At 57.4% G+C, this 20,975-nt stretch overlaps 1 protein-coding gene across 1 annotated transcript in view; it reads right to left on the minus strand.

Annotated features, from left to right (window-relative positions):
- The window catches only part of STARD8 (StAR related lipid transfer domain containing 8), a 77,299-nt gene that overhangs the window by 41,854 nt on the left and 14,470 nt on the right, over positions 1 to 20,975 (minus strand). Inside the window, exon 3 of the mRNA XM_086470103.1 lies at positions 13,947 to 13,980. Within this exon, the coding sequence (XP_086326229.1) occupies positions 13,947 to 13,980 (34 nt within the window). The remainder of the gene's footprint in view (positions 1 to 13,946; positions 13,981 to 20,975) is intronic.

Here is a 20,975-nt window from a genome sequence, read left to right on the forward strand (position 1 = left end):
ACAGAGTTTCAGTTAAGATGTAAACAGAAAAAAGCACATTCATTGATAAGAATTCAAGTGTGCACAGGGGAAAGAACACAGACTTCTGCCAATAACATCACGACATGCGCTCTGACATCCTGTGACTGCATGAGGGTCTTTAGAAGAAGAGGCTCCTCTGCCCTCTACACCAAGAAGCCGTTCCAAAATACAAACCACAAAACCAAATGCAAAAAGAGCTGATGTTTGAGTTCACCATGATCAAACAGCCCCTGAAAAAAACCCCAGCCTCTCACCTTGGCAGCACGCTCTGACAGATTAGGGCTGGTTCACAACGTGACAAGCGATGCACGCATGGCAAACCCATCTGTTCCCACCAAAGACAAAGGTCTCCAAAAGAGACGATCGAATGCAAAACACGTGCCTATGGCGCCGAAAGGCAGAACGCAGAGCCCGGCCTCCCCCCACTACAGCACAAGGGCCTGATCCGAAGCCTCCTGACGTCAATGCAGTTTTTCCATGAACTCGCTCGCTCTCAGCAAATCTCGGCATTTCCAGCTACCGGCTCAGTCGTCAGCAACCCCGTCCAGAGGAAGGGGGAAGAGGAGCCCTGGGAAAACCTAAGCAGCCCAAAACCCGCAGCCAGCCCACTCACATCGCTCCGCGGGTTGGCGGGGGAGCTGCCGCAGCCACAGCTGCGCTGGAAGCAGCAGACTCTCGCCCCACGCACTGCTGTGACTCAGCGCGGGATGACGGGCACCCAGTAACAGCTCGAGTATGTCGGGAAGCGTGTACCAGCTCCCAGCTTCTCCTCCTCCCCGGCGACAGCAACAGCCACCTCGTACCGGCGCCGCGTCCGGCCCGACGCCCGGTGCCGAACGATCCCCGGGCAGTGTTTCGCTGCTGCGGGACGCGGCTCCACCCGCCCCAGCAGCATCCTCCGGAGCGCACGCAGCGGGGAGCCGGGCACGACCCCCTGCAATCTGCCCCCACCTCCCCACCCCGCAGGTTCCCCGTTTACCTTCAGGCTGTGCTGCGCCCCCGTCAAACCCGCGCGTCCTGCAGGGGAACCGCCGAGTCCCGGCGAGCGAGGGGGAGGAGGAGGAGGATGGGGATGGGGGGCCTGGAGGACCCCTCGGCCCCGGCGCCGCCGCGGGCAGCGGGCGGGATCGGGCCGGTGCCAGCCGCGGCTCCGGCCGTTGTCCGTGTGAGCGCGGCGGCAGGTGCGGAGCTGCGGCGGGGGGCGGGGGCGGACGGACGTGGAGGGGGGGGGAACCCGCCGGCTCCGCCCGCCGCCCCCGGGACCCGCCCGCCGCCCGCCGCCCGGCCCGCCGCCGCTGCGCCCCGCTCCCGCCCCGCAGCCCCCGGCAAGCCGGTCCCCGGCTGCGGCACCGCTGCCCGCCGCCCCCCCGCCCCGCCCCGCCGGCTCCCCGGAGCCGCCACCCGGACCCGCACCTCACAGGGGTGAGCCCGGCTCAGCAGCTCCCACCAGCCTCCAGAGCCAAGGGGAGCCCCAGTACTGGTCCCCAGCTGCGCCACGCACACAGGGCCAAGCCAAAGCGTGGAGCCACACCGGCTGGTGAAGGGGCTGCCACGACGCATGTGAAACCCAGCAGGATCCCAGACCTGGTCCGTGGCTCGTTCACGCTGCCCCCCGGTCCCCGGCTCCGCTCAGCCATCTCCCTCCTTCTGCTTCCAGAGCGGCAGCAGCAACTGCAGGGCCTGGCTTGGCCCCGGTTGGGCTGCCAGCGTGGGCTGGGGCTGGCGGCCCCACAACAGGGACTCCAAACAGCTGCAACCTTCCCGCCATGAGGGTCCCTCGGGCTGTTTCCCCCCAAAAGATGAGCCTCAGGACAGTTTCTGGTCAGACACCCGGCTGTCCCCAGCTCTCCCTGCTCACCCAACCAAGCGGGTGGCACAAGCAGGTGTGTCAGCCGCAGCCGGGCATGGAGCGGAACAGAGAGGCTGCTCTCATGGGACTTCTTTCCCAAAAATCCCCTTCACACTGCAGGGGATTTTCTTGCTTGGTCATTACTCCTCTGACAGCACAGGGTAAGGAAGACCCTTCCCACAGCACACACACATCTCACAAGCTGGCTTCTGGATCCCAGACCTGCGTGTTGTCTGATGAGACCAGTCACAGACTATTTGCAAGAGGGTGAAGGAGAAAATGGGGATAGGGTTTGGAATAGAGAGGTTAAGAGGAAAAAATGTGTTTAAGGTGGACTTGGAGGAATTTTTTGGTGAGAAATGGGAGGCAAAAGGGCTGGAGGTCAAGAAGCACCAGCCTGAGCATGGAGGGAGAAGCAGAGAGGAGGGAGAGTGTGAGACGGAGGTGACAGGACGCTGGACAAGAAGCTGGACGGCAAACACACGGAACACAGAGGCAAAGCAAGGAGAGACAGGCAATGATTTGGTGTGGGACTACCAGAAAAGCAGGAGACCAGGCACAGTGCAGGGATGCCACAAACCAGCTTTTCTCAAAATTACTGGTTGGAGGGTTGCCCAAGCACCCTAACATGTGAGAGTCAAGGGAAAAAACAGAGTGTTTTTTCCATTGTTTTCATAGTCTGAGAGGCTTTTGATGTACACCTCCTTCCTTCCTTCCTTCCCAAGCGAGCTCCTGACCCTCTTCCCACCAACCTCCCGATTGCCTCTGCCCCTGCTCCCCCACTGCAGCCCTGCCTGCCACAGCCCTCGCCTCTGGAGGGAAGGGGCTCTTGGCCATGGGCCTCTCAATGAGCCTGTTGTTGACTGAAGTTCTTCACACAGCTCTGCGCAAGGGAGGCTCTTGCTAGCCAGAGGCCAGAGGGTGGGCAGGCAGGGCAAGGGCTTGTGCTGCTGGAGAGCCAGAAGCCGGTGCCACCCCCATGGGCAGCCATGGCGAAGGGAGCAGCTGTTGATCTGCACTGGCAGAGGTTAGTGGAAGGAGCAATGGAGGCTGCGAACACCCCGCTACAGTGCTGCCAGCAGAGGAGGGATTGGGGTATCAGGAACACAGCAGAGCCTTGACCCTCAGAAGTACCAACATCCCCAAAGCACAGCTCCCCAGCTCCCAGGGAGGGTGACAGAAAGGGATGGTGAGCAAAACCTCTGGAAACACATGATGGGTGCCAAGCCTCGGGGTGCTGACCACCAAGCCAGGGGGCAGCCAGGATGGATATTTCACTACGGCCACACAAGTGGGAAGTGGGCAGAAAGACATGGCGCTGTTCCCAGCATGGGGAGCATGGCTGGATAAGGGCAGAGCTCACAACAGTTCGTGCTGCCACGGGCTTGCCGGGGGCTCTCCTCTTGCCTGGCACTGTGGTGGGTCAGAGCCAGGCACCAGTGCCCAGGTAGCCCCAGTGCAATGGTGACGGCTGGTGGAAAAAGCACTGGGCTCAGAGGAGGATTTCAAGCATTTTCCATTCGTTTTCTCATGCAAAGCGTCAACCGGGAGGGTGTGGGAGCAGAGAGGCAGGAAACCTCCTGGAGACGCTGAGCTATAAACAGGCTGCAAAGAGGGCAGGACCAAAGCAGCCAGGACCAAAGCAGCCAGTTCCACGCTTGCCCCGCTCACACCAGGAAAGCTGAGGCCGTGCTGCCAGGGTGGATGCCAGGAGGAGCAGAAATTGCGCGTACTGCATGCTCCCCCCGCGCCGCCCCCATGAATGAGCCGCATTCACGCCTGGCGATATTAATAGTTCCCAGCGTATTGCCAAGGAATGGCGGAGCGCCTGTGGGCTCACCTTTGGGCCACCCCGCAGCCGGCACAAGGCGCCCAGTGTGCAGGGCTGCACATGCGTACGCTCGCATGGGGCACCCAGCAAAGGGGTTAACACTGCTCATGGCCCACATGACAGCGGAGGAGCCGCCAAGCAGAGGGATGAGGGATGGAAGAGTCTGGAGCACACTGCCCACCCTGGGAGGAGCTGGGTCTTTGGGCCAGAGCACGCCCCAGGGGGCTGGAGGTGCCCTGCCCAGCCCCTCGATAGCCACTACCAGCCATGGGAGAGGGGTTCTTTAGGGCAGCCCAAATGGCATCGCTGAGAAGGGATAGGAAAATATCCAACAAAAGCCCTTTTGGGCTGGCTGGACACTAGGAAAAAATGTCAGGAAGAGTGAACAGGCTGGGGGGCTGCTTTCTCCTCGTCCTCCTTCTCCCAGCAGGGAGGATGGGGGCCACCCTGCTGCTCAGGACACCTAGACCTAAACCCAAGAAAACTCCAGTAACGGGCTCGAAGGAATAACCTTGGCCTGGTCCTTGAATGGGGCTGCAGATCCCCGGGTCAAACACCCCCCAGCACCCGAGGACAGAGCACCTCCGGGTGCGAAGGGCACATGGACACACACGGCTCATCCCACCCAGCCCGGGGAGGGGGCGAGGGGTGCTTTCACCCCCCGGGGGGCTTCCCCAGGCTCCGACTGAGCTGATAGGAGCTGTCCCAGGCACTCTCGGCCCCTCTCTACCCTCCTATAGCATCGACCCACTCACATCCAGCCCGCAAACCCGAGGGGGGTACGCCGTGGTGTGGCGGGGCACAGGCGGGTCCGGCGCTAGTCAGCAGCCATTTGCACTGCAGCCCCAGCACTGCTCTGCCACGCATTACCCATGCATGACACCCCCTCCACGTGTGACACCCCCCTCCATGCGTGACCCCCCCACGGGCCCTGCTGGAGCAGGGAAGAGCGCCCTCTGCCGGCCGCCGCACGCCACAACCCCCCACCCCCCCCACCCACCCCCCCCGCCAAGTGAAAACAACCCAAAAAATGTCAAACCGCACCTGAAAGAAGGTAAAAACCCCCAATGGCTCCATCTTCGCCCCAGACGACCACCCACGAAAGGAAAAGCCCCCCGCCCCCTGTGAGCACAGCCTGAGCAGCCCGAGGGCGGTTGTTACCTGCTTCTCTTTTTCTGACAACCAAAATAAACAGAAAAAGAAAAAAAAAGGTAACATTTTCTTTCAGGCGTATAAATAGAACCCGACCTCAGAAATGAGCAACCCAGAAGTGGGTGTCCTGGGGTAGAGTCACTCAGAAGTGTGTGCTCGGGAACTCCTGCTCTGCTACTGCAAGTGTGATTCGTGTTTCCTATTCTTCCACCACCGCAAGTGGAGAAGCCTGTGACATTTTCACACAAACCAGCTTCCTCTGGGTCTAACTCCATGCCAGAGCTGGGCCCAGCCTGCACTCGCCGCCCTCTCCCACCTTGGGGTGCCCGGTTTACCTCCCTGTTCCACATAGAACGCTGGTTCACTTTTCTCAATTCCCAGTCATAAAAGCAGACACCTGCACCGCTGCCACCGCAGCCCTTCAGCCCTCCAGGTCCCCAGCAAACCCCCGTGAGGAGCCTCAAGCCCCATGCAGCATCCCCGGCTCACCTGCAAGTGGCAAACCTGCCCACAGGGTCTGCTGAGGATCTCACTGCCGAGGCACAGCTGGGTCTGTGCCCTTGCAGAGCCTGCAGCAGCCATCCATGCAGGGCACCGGGGCATAATCAATGACCATAAACCCTATTTGGCATCAGGCAGCCCGCTCAAGGCCCTAACAATGGCAAGCGGGAGAGAAGCTGCCTGCTCCTGCCCTCTTGCTCCAGGACCACTCCAGAACCTGTGAACCCCCTCTGCCCCACGCACCTCTCCCCACCACACCCCTCCTGTGAGGAGGTCATGCTCAACCAGGGGAGACCAAGAAGGAGGAAGGGGAAGCATGTCCCAAGAGCCAGCCTTGGCTGCTCGCAGGACGGCTTCTGGGGCTGCAGGGATGCTCTGGCGCCTGTCTCGGCACAGAGCCTCAGCACCAGTGCAAAGTCAGTAAGCTGGCTCTGGTCAAGAGGAGCAGGATGGCTTCAATATCCTTGTCTACGAGAGGAAAATCAGGGGAGAAAAGTCAACTGGCACACACAAAATGGCAGATGGAGCCGGCGTCACCAGCTGCATGAGTACAGCAGGCAGGATTTCACCAACACTGAATTCCCCAGCTTCTAAGGGCGGAGCACGAGAGGGAGGAAAAGAGAAATGCACAACAGCATCATTCATGGGAGACGATTTTGTGCAACAAGGGTCCTGTGTCTGGCCCAGAGCTCAAGGCAATTAAAACAGCAGCCACAGATCTCAGAGAAACAGCAGGAATTTATCTGAGGAATCCGGATTATGTGGCCAGTGCTGAACCAGAGCAAAAAGCCTCCATCCCCTGGAAGGTAAACACATTGGAGAGCAATGAGAAGCAGCTACCAGCTCAATTACCCCAACTGTTTCTGCTTCACCCACCCGTGCCAGAACCGCCTCCTGCTACATCGAGGCAGGGTTACTGCTGCTAGCCCTCCCTTCATGAGAACAGTACCACCAAGGGGATGGTGAAGAACCAGGACCCTCCAGTCCACACGTGAACTCTGCCATAGCAGGCAGGCAGCCCAGCAGCCCAGCAGAGGAGATGGCATTGTGTTTGCAAGCAGGGGGTCACAGGCGAGGCTAACTGCTGCCAGTCTGCTGCAGGGGGGTGCGACAAACCCGAGTGGTTTGGTGTGCCAGAGATAATGGTGGAGGTTTGCAAGTCTAAGCAAGCAGTTTCCCATTCTGGCCCAGCCTCAGGAAGCACATACATGTTTTACCAAGACAAGTGAAAAGGGAAAAGACGCTGATTAGTCTCTTGGAAATCTTACTGGTACGGCTTGGCTCTGGGAGCAGCTACAGACCCTCTGGGAGACTCTCGGAGAGGATCTGCAGCTGTGCTCCCAGCTTCTGTGCGGATCATCCCAAAACAACCTGCTGCCCCCTCTGTCCCCTGTCCCACTGAGCCAACAGCCCCTGGCTACAGCTCACCCCTGCATGCCAGCGCTGAGGCGGGCAACGTCACCAGCACGGGGTCCAACAGCTCTTCAGAAAACTCTGTTTTCCCCTCGCCTACCACAAACTAAGTTGACCTCTCCACCCCTAAGGAATAACCCATGTCCACCTGGCGTGTTTTGGGCCGTTCCCAAAGGGATCATTTGACAGCAGGAGGAAGGAGGCTCCAACATAAGCCTCAGGGCAGGTACAAGGTGCAATTCTTCACTGAGCATCACAGCTGAGTGAGGTACACATCCTCTTTCACATAACCCAAAATAAATCGCTTTCAAGATTGTTATCCTCACACTGTTATCACAGGCATCTTTAAAACCCACATCAAGCCAGTTTTAGCACTGGAGTTCCAAAGGAAGCAAAATTCCTTAAGCATTTTAACAGGCTTAATAGAAAGACCGATACAAGCATCATTAAGACATTATTGAATACAAGGCAATGCCTTTTTTTTTTGATGGAAAGCGCGGGGTTCTTTCCTCCTGACGGCCCCTTGAGGGGGGTGATCTGCCTTACCAGTCAGCTCAAGTCAGACACCACTTGGCTCTGGGACCCCCAGCTCTTCAGCCACCCGGAGACAGGCTCAGGGCAAAGCCCCTCCACCACTCCCAGCATCTCCATTCTCCCCTGGTACTTTCAGTGGCAATGACAGAGGCTGGGGCTGCAGCAACATTGAGCCGCCCCTGCTCTGTCACACCCTGGACACACAGAAACACAGTCTCCCTGGCAGGGAGCTGGCAAACAGAGCAGGGTTAGTACCTGCAATAAAATGACAAAGCTCATGGCTCTTCCTCACACAAACATCCTTACAAGCTATTATAAATGCATCAAACCACACCAGCACTGCAGTTTTCCTCAGGAACATCAGCAAATACAACGTGTCCCTCTGACCATGCCAGGAACACCTGTACCAGCCCGCTCGGACACAGCAGGGGCCACAACATCAACAAATTCACACCATTTTAGATCGGGAGGAAAGCCAGAACCTGGGCCCCTCTCAGCCCACGTTTCCAGGCCGCACACTCTGCTTTTGCATACCACCTGCGCTCTCTCATGAAGCCCACCTTCTACCCGCAGGCCCATCTCACTCCTTCCCGTCATTACCTGCAGACTCTGCTATTTCCTCAGCCCCCCAGACCGACCCCCTCCCAGCAGACAACCAGGCTGGTCCCTCTGCCCCCTTCCCACAAGCTATGTGGAGCGAGGGAGAGGAGCCAGGGGGGCTGTGGCAGCACTGCTTTCCATCGGGAAGCCCTGGCTCCCAGCAGCCATGAACCAGCTCAGCTCCTGCCAGGAGCAGGCATCAGGCACCAAAGGCTGCCCTGCACCAGTGCCAGGGTCAAGGTCAATGTGAAGATGACTCATGTGTTCCACATCTCATCTGCATCCACCTAAAACTGAGTCATCATTGGTCTGGTCCCACACAGCATCAGTGGACCTGGGAATGCTCTCCTGCCTCTGCTCCTGAGGGTGGGGTGGTACCCAAAGCACTGTGGATGTTTCAGGCAGTTTCAGACATTTCAGATGTTTCGGAGTCTCTTCGTTGAGGAATTAACATGATCAGACCGCCCTGCAAACACCTCACACCTTTCTTTTCCCATCTGACCTCTCACGCTTTGAAAAGCAAACCACAAACCACAGCACCCACAAAGGCTGTGTTGATTTGCGCAGCCTGGCGCCGCCTCCATTTACAGCAAAGTTGTCTCCAGAAGTACAGGCGGGTTATTTCAGGCACAGGAAACATTACCTTTCTTTGCATTTTTAATACAGCTTATATGTCAAACCTCTTACCAAAGAAAACCCATTGCACAGCCAAAGCTTTCCATCAGTTTTCCATGTATTTTCTCATTATAATTTCAGGGAAGTAACCACACTCAAAACTTCCCTCTCGATCCTTTTCATCTCATGCAAACTACCCAAAGGATACAGATAGAAAGGTACGTTCTTGCCTGCAATTGCTTTCCAGTCTGTCTCAGTCACTCCTTGCTGCCACAGGAAAAACTTGGCGACACACTGGGCATGAGGCGGCCAAAGGGGCCTTTTCCCACCTCCTTCTTGGCCCTTCCCGAGCGCCTCACAGCCCAGCCAGCCCACGGGAAAACCCTCTCTCTGACCAAGGCTCTTCCTTTCTGGCCTTCTGAGAAAAATCATCCGGTTCATGATAAGATCCTGCTGTTCAGTGGGGGGGAATCTGCATTTTGTTAGCTACAGGAAACAGAAAAACTTCCAGACCCTGAAGTTAAAGCCCCAGAAGGACAGAGATGAGCCGGGGGATGGGGATCGGTTACTGCAGCAGTCTCTGGGTTTCAGAGTCACAGGCATTTTTACAGGCAGAAGGGGATCAAGGACAAGGAATGGTCTCATTCCATGGGCTGGAGGGGCCTCTGGCCTCTGACAGGGTGTTTCCCCACAATTGTTTTTGGAAAAACTGAAGTGCGGCCAAGTTGGTTTTGATTTTCTTTTCTTCTTATTTCATGTTTTTGGCTTGTTTCTCAAGAGGCAGCCAGCAGTGGGAGTGCTCAGCGCCCTCCCCATCCCTCTGGCTAGTGGGGTGGGAAAGGGGGGGCCTAAAGAGGAACAAGGGGACACGAGAGCAAACCAAAAGTGTTTAAAATTGCTGTAAGCCGAGATATTAACAGAGGTCCTTTGCACACCTGTAACACTGCCATGGTGGTTACTGCTAATTAACCAAGGATGTAATTACAGCACGGCTCCATGGATTGATATGGGAGCTGCCTTCCCTGCGAGCAGGTCTCCACAGGGCTGCAGAGCTGCAGCAGCACAAAGACAGTAGCTCCCGGGAAGCGGCTGGGTGTTACAGGGGCACCGACGGGCCTGGGCAGTGCCCAGCACAGCACTGAGACGTGTCTGCTATCAAAGCGGCACAGGAGGTGCCTGCCCGCAAATATTCACAGGCAGCAACCCATGGGGACAGGCAGGGAACGACCACACTGGCAACCCTGGCTCTGCCTAGCAGCTTTAGCACCAGCCTACCTTCTAGGGGAAGCTGAATCAATATGGGTACATACATATCAAAGAGCTCAGTGGCTCAAAAACAACCTCAAGGGTTCACTGAGGCAGCCTAAAAGGAAACACGGGAGATTGTGTCTCAAGCCGTGGGAGGTGCTGCCCCCAGCTCCTGGGAAACCACTGATGGAAAGAAGCACAGTTTGCTCTGAAGCTGCCCTGGCAGTGTGATTTTTAGTGTATAAATTCTTGTTTAAGAACAATCTTTTTACTTTTTTTAAAAAACTTTTTCACTACTTGGAGCTGATCACAAAGCGTTTTGCACCAGCCAGCCAAGGGATCAGTTCCCAGTGAAAGGAGGGTGCCCAGGAGAAAGGCCATGGAGGCTGTAACAGACGGAAGATGGAGAGCATTTGAGAAACCATTCTCCTCCTCCATGAAAAATACCCAAGAGAACGGCAGAGCCCATCTGAGCTTGGGTTGGGTCCAGCTGCTCCCAGGCCGGCACAAGCAGGGCTCGGGGTCGAGGCCTGCCGCTACTTTGGGATGGAGGTCAGCATTTCACTGTGACCCGCCAGCTGAGCCTGAGGCTGGCCCCACGGGCGGACAGGGAAGAGGAAGGAGCAACGCAGAGTCCCTTTCATCACATGTCACACCAAAACCACTATTAATCACATTCAGTTCAGCTTTTCTACTTCCTACATCTTCGCTTGGGATCCAGACCCATGACCACATTTTCCACTCCTCACAGCAGCCACCCTGCCAGCCCCCCCGGCCTCTCTCCCTTTCAACCCATTCAGGCAATGACAGAAAAACAGATCCCAGTTCCCATCTTCTCCCCTCCAAAAAGCAGGGCACTGAACGTGCAGGGACACGCCAGGCAAGGAACGAAGGGCTCGTGCTCAGGCTGCAAACCAGCAGAACCAGGGCAAGAGATTTTCATGTAAAGAGAGAAGAAGAAGAACTCAGCTGTGACAACATATCAACAACAGCTAAATTTAGCAGGTTATTTTCAGACATCCAGATGCTGGGTAAATACAACCTTATTATTTCATGCAGGGGCAAAAGTTCAGCAGTGTCCCTCGTGCTTCTTCTCTCTATTATTTCACCACGTCCCAGTGCAGAAGGCCACTTTTGAAATGCTGTAATATCATCATTGCCTGGCAGCACTGAAGGAAGCCGTCAGCTCAGTCCCTCTCCCTCGGCAGTTAGAGGAGGACACTGGTTAATGACATTTGCAGAGCATGCTCCCAATCCTACTTTTGGAGGGGCCTGATGCTGCTATCAGCAGGAATTTATTCGGAGGATGCAGTTTTCATGGTGTGCAAGCCTTTCCTTTCTGCTTTGTCCAGAACAATACATGGGAAGTGAATGTCAGGAAGGAAGCAAAGGGTTTGGAAATCCATGGAAACCTGGCTGGGACTGCTCCAACAGGATGGCTCAGGGCTGTGCAGTGGCACTGGGTCCCACACAGCCCAGGCCTGCCCGCAGGAGGGGTCCACTGCCAGGAGGAGACTGAGTCCCCGTGTGCTCCTGCTGAAACATTACCTCCAAGCAAGCAGACAAAATCCAAGCTGTTTTCCATCATTGCTGCTGGGGCAGCTGAGCATGGCATACCCAGCTATTTTAATGGCGGTGGGAAGCAGCAGCGACTTCGCGTGGCGGGTGTTCAGGGAAGGGGCTGTGGCAGCACAGCCCAGCTCCCGGCTCCTCACAGGCAGGGATGGGGCCTGGGAGCTGGAAGCAGGTCCAGCTGCACCTTGGGACGCAGCTCAGGGAGTTTGCGGGGTGTGCTGGAAGAGCAGCCCTGCTGCAGGGGGAATCGGGGGCAGGCTCTGGGGAACGATGGAAGAACCAGGAGCGGCACATTCCCAACAGTTACCGGGACAGACGCAGAACCAACTCAACCCTGCCTCATGCTGTTGTCTCAAGAACTGAGGTCCTCTTGGTGCCTGCCCCAAAGAGACTAAAAGATCATCAGTTAAGGGAATGGTGTCCCCTGAGCCCACTGTCTGAGTGTTTCCTTAAGTGGTGCCCACTTGTCAGAGCATCTTCTGGAGATGGCCAGCTAGGAGGACAGCAAATGACTGTGCTGGCCTCTTTTTGGAGATTTAAAAACCCCAGTGGAGGTTATGAACCGACCACAGGCTTGCTCCGAGTGCAGCATAACTCACATGAAAGGGAGAGCTTCAACCACACTCCACTGGGCACCACGCTGCTGCAGACTGCAGTGACGCTGAGTAGCCCACCACAGCTCCAGCCAGTGCACCAAGCCACAGCTGCACACGCAGGTGAGGGCTCTTGCTCCTCCTGAAGTGTGACACCACGGTGGCCGAGCATCCCTCCAGCAGTGCAGAGCTCATCAGGCTGGGACATGGATGCGTGGCCAGGAAGGTGCAGGCTGGGATTGCTGTGAATGTAGCTGAGCCTTTACCAGGAGAGACTTGGATTTTACAGGCAGTTTTAACCAAGGGAAAAAAACCATACCTCCCCGCAAAATCCTAGCCATGGATGCAAGCTGTAGGGGTCTTCCCTGCCCTTTCCCTTGCACAGGTCTCTTCAACTCTTTTTAACAAGTTCTTGATATTCATGTTGTTAATCTCTCCTGTGAAAGGGCAAGCGAGACCACCCAGGAATACCTCTGGAGTTCCCTTCACAAAGCACCTTTTGTTGCCCAGAGCTTTCCTGCGCTCCTGGGCTGTCACGCCGGCTGGGCTAGAGCTCACCTAACCCAAAACACCGATGAAAAACAAGATGCTGGGTCGTTGCCCTGCAGTTAGGGGAACAGCTCGGAGCTCCTGGGGAACTTCCCGTGGGCTCCCTGCAAGGCGGCGTTCTCCATTGCACAGCTCCGGAGGCTGCGGCCAGCAGCACCGCTCCTCCCCGCCTTCGCTGCCCAGAGCCACTCTCCGAGGGGGCCTGTTCCAAGCTCTGTGCTGAAAGCAGAGGAGCTGACACAGGGCAGAGGAGGGCTCCAGGGTCCCTCCGCTTCCAGAGCTGCTGAGAGCAGGGACTGCAAGCTGAACATAGGACGGGGCCAGGTTTACTTCTGGAGGTGTCGCTGAGCAAAGAAACTCCATTAGACCAACCGGCGAAATTACAAAATGCAGGACCTCTACCCATTTCGCCCACGGGCTGGGCCACCCGTGGCAGCAGGGCTGTTTCTCCGGGGTAGAACAAAGGGACAAAGCAAGATTCAGAGCATTTATTTCTTTGCAGCTGGCAGAGCAATGCCGTTTCAGACAAGTTTGGCAGCGGGTCCCTGCAGTGCTCTTAAAACAAGCAGCTGGCTGTGCCCCGTCCAGGAGCCCACAAGCCCTGCCCCCATCCCCGGTCCCCAGCCCCAGAGGCGCACATCTCCTCCTCCTCCCACAGACCACCACCAGCCTCCAGGCTCTCCAGCCCCCATGAACCCCCCGCAGCCCCCGCCCCCCCAAACTGCCAGCCTCTCCCCCTCACCTTTGCAGAGGGATGGTTAGGGCAGATGCAGCCCACGGATACGTGCACAATAACCACGGATTAGTCCAGAGCTGCACCACAATTCCCTCCTGCCCAGTTGTCACTGCTGAGACATCTCAACCATGCAAAGCTGAGGGGGCTTCAAGCCAGAGGAGACCCTCCTTCCTACAGCATGGCAGTTGCAAGGCTCTGGAGCCCCTAATGAGCTTATCTGCAGAGCACGAAGTTGTTCACCACAAAGAAGAGAGGAACTGAAGAGGAAAGAGAAAGGAGGAGAGCCGCTGCCGGGCTGGGCTGGGCTAGTTGAATGGCTCACCGTATCGGCACAGCACACACACGGTGGCGAGGGGGGCTCATGCCTCTCTGCAGGACTGCTTCACACACAGGGTGGCTGGGTTTCCACATCACTGACTGGTGACTGCTGCAATATATGGCCAAGCCATGCTTGCAGCCAGGGTGGGGAAAGGATGGAGCAAAGGAGGGGCTGGGCACACGTCGGGAGGTCCCTCCTGCACCGCTGAGGCTCGGTGGGCACCCTGGCTGGCACTGCCTCACACCAGTTGCCTCTGCTACTCCTTTGAAAAGTAACAGTTTGGAGGGGAAAACATGCTGCTGGTAGAAACAACCAGAAGCCCAGCAAGGCGATGGTCCTCCCCTTCTCACAACCCCTGCCCGCCCCACAGTGAGGGCGTTCCTGCCCCAAAAAACATTGTCACAGCTTACCTGCATCTTTTTTATCTTCTAGCAATGTGAAACACTGTGAAAAGAAAGAAAGAAAAAGAACAGAAATCATTTTGTTATCTTTTTGATTTTTATATTCATGGACTCCTACAACTCGCATTTGGGCTCCGTCCTCACTCCAGCCTCCTCTCTGCCAGGAGAGGAGCTGGGACCAGCAGTACTACAGCTCTGAGGACAAGCAGAGCTCTAGCAAAGGCTTGTCCCAAGGGCTTCAGCCCTACCGGCTTTAAAACATCGGTGCCCCGAGCACTGGACAAATGTGGTGTGCCCAGCACATGCTCACTGCCATGGCTCCCTGCCTGCCGGAAGCCATTGGAGGAGGAGCAGCAGCCAGGACCAGGGGCTCTGCACCTGTGAGGTGTGCGAGGGAGCCGAGCAGAGGGGGAAGGCTGGAGAGACGAACCTTTCTGTCCGACAGCTTGAAAAGGACGCTGCAAAATCGCCAGAGAGGGGACAGGGAGGCAGGCAAGGGATCAAAGGAGAGGTTGGGAGGATGCTGCTTCTTCCTCTGAGCTCTGCTTTGTGCCGCAGGTGACACCCATGAGCCATCCGCGCACCATGCACCATGCATCACACCTAGGTGCGCTCCTGCACCGGAGCTGGGTCTGGCTCTGGACAGCACTGGGGAAGCCCCAGTGGGGCAGACCCTCACACCTGGCTGGGGTACCCCTGAACATGTCCCTTGGTACCTGTGCAGCCACACAGATGGCAGTGGAGATGTCCATGGTTTTAAACTCATTAGCAGATCTGGGAGCACAGCATACAATGGTGTCTGCTGGCATGGAAAGCCAACAATAAAGAAAGGAGGAAAAAAAAAAAAAAAAAAAAAGCAAAGCAGAAAGCAGGCTGGGCTCTCACTCCCGAGCTTCTCCATGGGCACAGCACCCGGGGTGGGGAAGGGGCCACTAGCACCACGCACAGGGGCTGCCCCTCGCCTGGGGCTGGACTTCTGCAGGGACAAAGCCAAGGGAAATGGGATTTACAGACAGCAGAGCCTTGCCAGCTGACGGGAGATGACAGCGATTTGCATGGAGGTGGAGGAGCACGAGGGTCCCAGCACTGCCTGGGTCCCAAGGCAAGCACAGAGCCTGGAACCCTCCCCAGGCCCCCTCCAGCACAGCCACAGCCTCACCGAGCAGGGCCAGAGCTGCCAGCAGGGCAGTGGTGATCGCTTCAGGAATGCAGCATGCTGCTGAGCTGGCCTTTCCCATGGGCCGCCCCGGGACCCCTCTTCCTGCTGGGGCAGGAGGGCCAGGGCTGACCCAGAGGCAGATGGGCTTAACCATCTCCTTGCTGCCAGCCTTCTCGCGGCAGCTTCTGGCCAAGAGGTGCCCATTGGTGGGGTCGGGGTTATCGCTGCAAGCCCCACAGCGTGCCTGTGTTTGCAGAGAGGATGTCACCAGGCTCCTCTGGCTCATTTGGCATTGCTGAATCTGTTCCCACTGGAGAGAAGTGCAGGGAGCCATGGCTCCTGCTGTGTGCTCAGCTCTGTCCTCCTCAGGGAGAGCCCGTGCAGCCCCCCGAGCCCTGCTCTGGCAGCACGGGGGCAACTGGAAAGCATCAGAGCCAAAAATGTTTGGACAGGGAGGTGATCACCAGGCCCCCCATCATGTCTATTACCACAAGCTCTGCAAATATCAGCCATGCAGCCAGCACATGCGGTAGGTGCCCTCACAGTGGGGCAAGGTCTGGTGGGCGATGAGGTAGAGATGCTCCCCCAGGCCATAGCAAAGGCAGGGAAGGCTGGTTCTCGTGCCAAGGCATCTCCCCTGCCATCGTGTCCTAGCCCTAACACCTTCTTTTTCCCACAAAATCTTCCACCAGCCACAGCTCCACCTCGTTTAACCTCAAAAGCTTTAATCCCAAGGACAGAGCCCTGCATGTTTCTCTCTCTGCAAGAAATTCCTCCAGTGTTCAGAGCAAGTAGCTGAGGAACACCAGCATGGGTAGGGAAACCAGGCTGAAGCAGAAGCCTCAGCCCTATGCAAGGCCATCAGTCCTCACCTAGGGAAACCAGGAGGGTGGTGTCCCCCTTCCCTTCGGCTTCCCCCGAAGCCCATCAGCTGCTCAGCCCTGGGAGCCACTCTCGGCTCTGGCTGGGCAGAGCTGCTCCCCAGCTGCCCCTCTCCCAAAGCCTCGGACTCCATGAGGGCTTGTCCAGCACTTGTGGGACCCAAGTGGGGATCAGCCAGGTCTCGTTTGCTGGTGGGGGTTGACTGCTGTGGAACTGAAGTGGAAATAGAGGAACAGCAGCCTGCCGATGGCAGAAGAAGAAAGAATCGATGTGTCCACCAGAATACCTTGTGTTGCTGCAAGCAGAGCAATAGGAAGCTTAAAACCAGCAAAGGAAATTATACAAAGAGCAGAACCACTCCTGAACTTGGGAAGAAGGCAGCTTAATGTCTAGCAGGGAGAGCCTTATCACCTTTCTGGGGTTTTGCAATCCAAAATTCAACCAGAGCCTCATGGGCTGAGCTAATGAGGTAGAACAAAATGCAAAAACATCATTTTGCCATCCAGGTAGAGTCCCCCATCCTTCACTGTCAGGCCCCGCTCCAAGGGAAGTACTACTTTGCTCACACCTACTAAAACAGATTTTCTTTTTCCCCATGGCAGGTAGCTGGAGGGGGTGAGCTAAGGGACTTGCACCCTTGTTTTCCTCAGCAGAGCCCATCCCTTCTGGTCTCAAAAAGGTCAGCTATCTCATGGCAAATAGTCAAATACCTTCCTGAGCCTCCAATTGCCTGGAGTTTCCCTCATCACAGGTCCCTGGCCGTGACACCTCAGTGCCCACAGGTGACGGTGGGGAGGAAGAGCCCCAGAACCGACGGACAAATTCACTCCCAGACCCATGAATGACTTTTGCCCGTGCTTGGTGCCCACACTGCTCCATGCATCCTGTAAGAGCATTTTCTAAGCAAGCAGGAGATACAAATCTCTGCTTAATTAGTAAAACCGGAGGGTTCAGATGGGGAAGTATCCTCAGATGGGGAGGGGGCCGGGAATGAGCCGGCATTGGGAGAAGGCCTGCGTGCTGCCCAGGGCTGCAGCCAGAGAAGCAGCTGCAGCCGGGGGTCTGGGGACAACGAGGGCAGGAGCCATCCCACGGCTCCCCGCAGCTCACCGCCTCCTCCCCACCACTCACGCCAGTGGGGCCACCCGACCCTTCGTCGGGCTCCAGGTGACAGGCAATCTGCTGGTTGCTTTCAACTTCACCAAAGTCCACAGGCACAGGGAGCCCAGTGCAGGCCAGGCTGGAGCCCTCCGGGAGCTGCAGCTCTGCAAGTGGGATGCAGGACCCAGTCCCTGGCTCCCTGTCGCCATGAGCACAGTGGCAATGACGCAGCTCACAGGGATGAAGAGGGTTAACGAGGACTTGCTAAGCTCTCTGAAGACAGCAGGGGCAAGACAGCTACTAATATTATTAATTAATTTCACAAATGTCATTTTTAGACTCAACTATTTTAAGCTTTGCATTGAAACCCCAGGGGAACAGCGTGCATTCCACATTCATTTCACCACAGCAGATCCACTCGCTTGACACAGCCTGGTGTACAGTGGTGGCTGGAAAGGGATTTTACTGCTTTTTCCTACCCAAAGCTCCTGAAATCCATACTAACAATACTTCCAAAATCTGCCCGGCACACCTACCACCGCACTGCACAGGCCGCGATACAATAAATCCAACGCAACAAACAGCGGCAGTCAGAGAGAGAGAGAGAGAGTTGTGCATTATTAAGGCGACAGATGAGGAATTAAACCCAAATGAAAAATACCAGATGCCATGAGAACCATTGCTGCAGGAAATTAAAAACTCGGGGCCTCCGGTCTCGCTGCTCCTTTGTCATCCTGCTCACAGCCGCCCGTCCCTCCAGGTCGGCAAAGCCAGCCGTGGTCCCGCTGCCACGCAGGAGCCACTCAAGCCCCAGTTTGCAGGGTGCCCCCAGCTGTGCCACCCAAACCATGTGTGGCAGGACCCAACTTGGTGGGCGCAGACCGTGTCGGGGGGGCCAGCAGCGTGCACACACCCACGCTATAATCACTGGTGCCGCATCCCCACGCACATGCCGCTGGTGCTGGGCCAGGCACGGCACAGCACCCTGCCTACCCTCGGGGCTGCTGGCACAGGAGCGTGAGGACCATCGCCGAGAGGCAGCGGGTGAGCGCAGTGCACCAACCGACACACCCGCGTGCACCCCATCCAAAATCGGCCTTTCACGTGCACGTGGGGCACGGGCGCGGGCACGGCCTCCCTGCAGAGCAAACGTCAGGCACCGTGCGCAAGCCCCAGCCCCGCCAGAGACACCTCCCCCACAGTCCCTTCCGGCAGCTTCTCCTGAAATTAGGAGGGTGTCGAAAGACAGACACTGTTTAAACAGGCAGTTCCTTACCTTGGCTCTTTTGAAGCAAGCCCAGAAAAAATCCAGCAATGGCATGATGGACTGGGCTGGGAGGCAGGCGCGGAGCCCCCCTAGACCACGGCGCTGGCTCCGGGTAGAGCCCACCCCGGCACCCCCATGGCTGCTGCCTGTGGCACCCGGAGCCGGGCAGAGCCCCAGTGCGGGCAGGAGCTCGGCACAGGCAGGGTGGGCGGGAGGGAGGAGGCAGTGCTGCCTGCGGAGGCGGGCCAGCGATTCAAACCCTGCACCGTTACTCTGTTGGTCGCGAACAGGCTTGGACGGCGATTGAAATTCCCTGAAGACTGCGAGTTTTAAACAGCTCCAGGCTTTCCTTGCTTCCTTGAATGCACCGAGCAGTGTGGTGTTCTCAGGCAGCGGTAAGGAGCGAGGGAAAACAAACACCACCCCCCCACCCCCCCCCCCCCCCCCCCCGAGCAGAAGAGATGGGAGTTTTGCTGTCAAAGGCACATGTAGGACGTTGGAAACCCAAACCCCAGACGGTTTAGGTTTTCACTCCAGCCCCTGCTCCAGCTCACCAGCAGCAGGCATGGATGCGCTCGAGAGGGCTCCCGATGCTGTCCCCTCTGAGGAACAAGCTGTACCCACAGTGTCACGCTGTCGTCCCCAGATGCCCCCACACACACTGGTGTGGCCAGGTTCACCACAGGCACGGCAAGCACCACTCAGCAAGCCTGCAGGTGTGACCCCAGCCAGGAGAAAAACATATGGGAAACACCCCCCAGTCACCAGATGTGTCCGAGCCATTCACCTCTATTCACAGATCCTTATCTTCCTTCTGCAAACATTCGTGTGAGCTTAGCATTTGTTCAGAAGAAGGACCATGACAAAAGGCAAAGCACAAACTTTTGTGCAAGCCATCAGGTGCACAGGGCCCCAGGCCAGAAGCCTTCTTGCAGGCACACAAGCAAACCCCATCAGCTGGTGATCTACAAGATTATTTCAGAATAAGCAACAGCAAGTTCATCAGCAGCCATGCCCTGGCTGAGCCATGCTCCTGCAGGACACTTGGTGGGTACCCAGCAAGCCAGCAGCACCGCACCACCTCACCGTCCACCCCAGGCACCGATCCTGCCCACGCACAGCCCAGGGCCCATACAGGCTCATGGCAGGTGGGTGGCACATGGCGGTGTGCCGAAGCACAGTGGCTCTGCCCCAGGACAAGGGTCTGTTTGCAGCAAGATACCCTGATGCGTGCAGCAGCTGAGCTTGCTGCCAAATGTCAGCGAAGGGGGATGAGGACGCGGCGCTGAAGCCCCCTGAAGCAGGACTGGTGCCTTGGCAGACCCACTCCTGCCTGTCCTAGGGCCACCGTCACTGCTTGTCTCTGCCTGTCACCAGTGCCCTTCAGCCCTCCTGGCTTTGTGTGTGCAGGGGGCACTGAGCCAGCCCCAAGGTGCTGGTGGAGGGGAAGACCATCAGGGAGAGGAGCAGAGAAGCAAGCAAAGCACCAGCAGGCCATTGTGGGCAAGAGCCAGGTCAGCAGCAGTGCAAGCACAGGATATCCCATGGTGTGTGGAGCTCCTCCCAGCCACAGCCACCACCACCGCTGAGCCAAAGGGACCTGCTCAGAACCCAAACCTCCATCACAGCAGGATCAGAGCCAGCCTCGCTGGTGCTCTCTGTGGTGAAGCGGAGACAGCGGTCGCAGCTCCCAGGACACAGGAGCAGGGAGATAAGGCAAGGACAGGAGCACAGAAGATTGCGATGCAGCAGGGCTGAAGAAGCTGCACCAGCTTGGAGAAGATGGCATCGGGCACCCACAGCATCCCACAGATACGACCCGCACCCCGGCCCCCCAGATCCGCAGCACTGCCCCGGTGGCACTGGCATGGCCCCAGCAGTAGCATGCGGGCGGCGTCAGTCCTGGCGCCAGCTCCAGCTGCCTCCTTCCATCTCCCCCTCGCTCATTCCTCAGTGACATTTTGGCACCGCTCCCAGGCTTGGCACCGGCTGCAGCTCCTCCGCCGTGTCCCCTGCGTTACTGGGCCAGCACAGTGAGGCTGGGGGCACCAAGGCACAGCATAAGCTTTGTGCATTGGCCTCTTTTCCCCTCCTTTGAATCTTTGGGGCTGGGAAGACAGTCTCACCCCCATGGGACGCTTGCCTAGGGTCACCTTTCCTAGCAAGCATTTTACCCATAGGAGGGTGTCCATAGGAGTTAAAGCCAGACGCTGCCACCTGAGAGTCAACCACTCTCTGTAGCTCACTCACCACTGCCTCAAGGGCCACTGTTTTTATTCCAACAACTTGCAAATACTTCCCCACGGTGGATGAAGGCACCTGGGACGAGTGCCCATTTCCAGACATCCCCACCCAGCTCACCCGGTACCGCTGCCATGGCGTTGAAGCTGTCAGGGGACCTGACACAGCAGCAGAGCTGCTGAGTGGCATCGTCCCCGGGGGATCCTGTGAAAGGCGCTCCCAGCCATCATCGCTCCAGGCAGCCTGGGGGAAACTTCTCAACGCTTCTTATGGGCTTTCCCCTCGGAGCAGGGCAGAGCCAGGGTGCATGGGCAGAGCTGGTGGCAGAGCCCGGGGCTATGAGAGCAGGGCTCGCTGCCCACAGAATGCCCTGCCAGACCGGGAAGCG

This window comes from Leptosomus discolor, chromosome 9 (genome assembly GCF_034619465.1).
Source record: "Leptosomus discolor isolate bLepDis1 chromosome 9, bLepDis1.hap2, whole genome shotgun sequence".
Classification (NCBI taxonomy): Eukaryota; Metazoa; Chordata; class Aves; order Leptosomiformes; family Leptosomidae; genus Leptosomus; species Leptosomus discolor.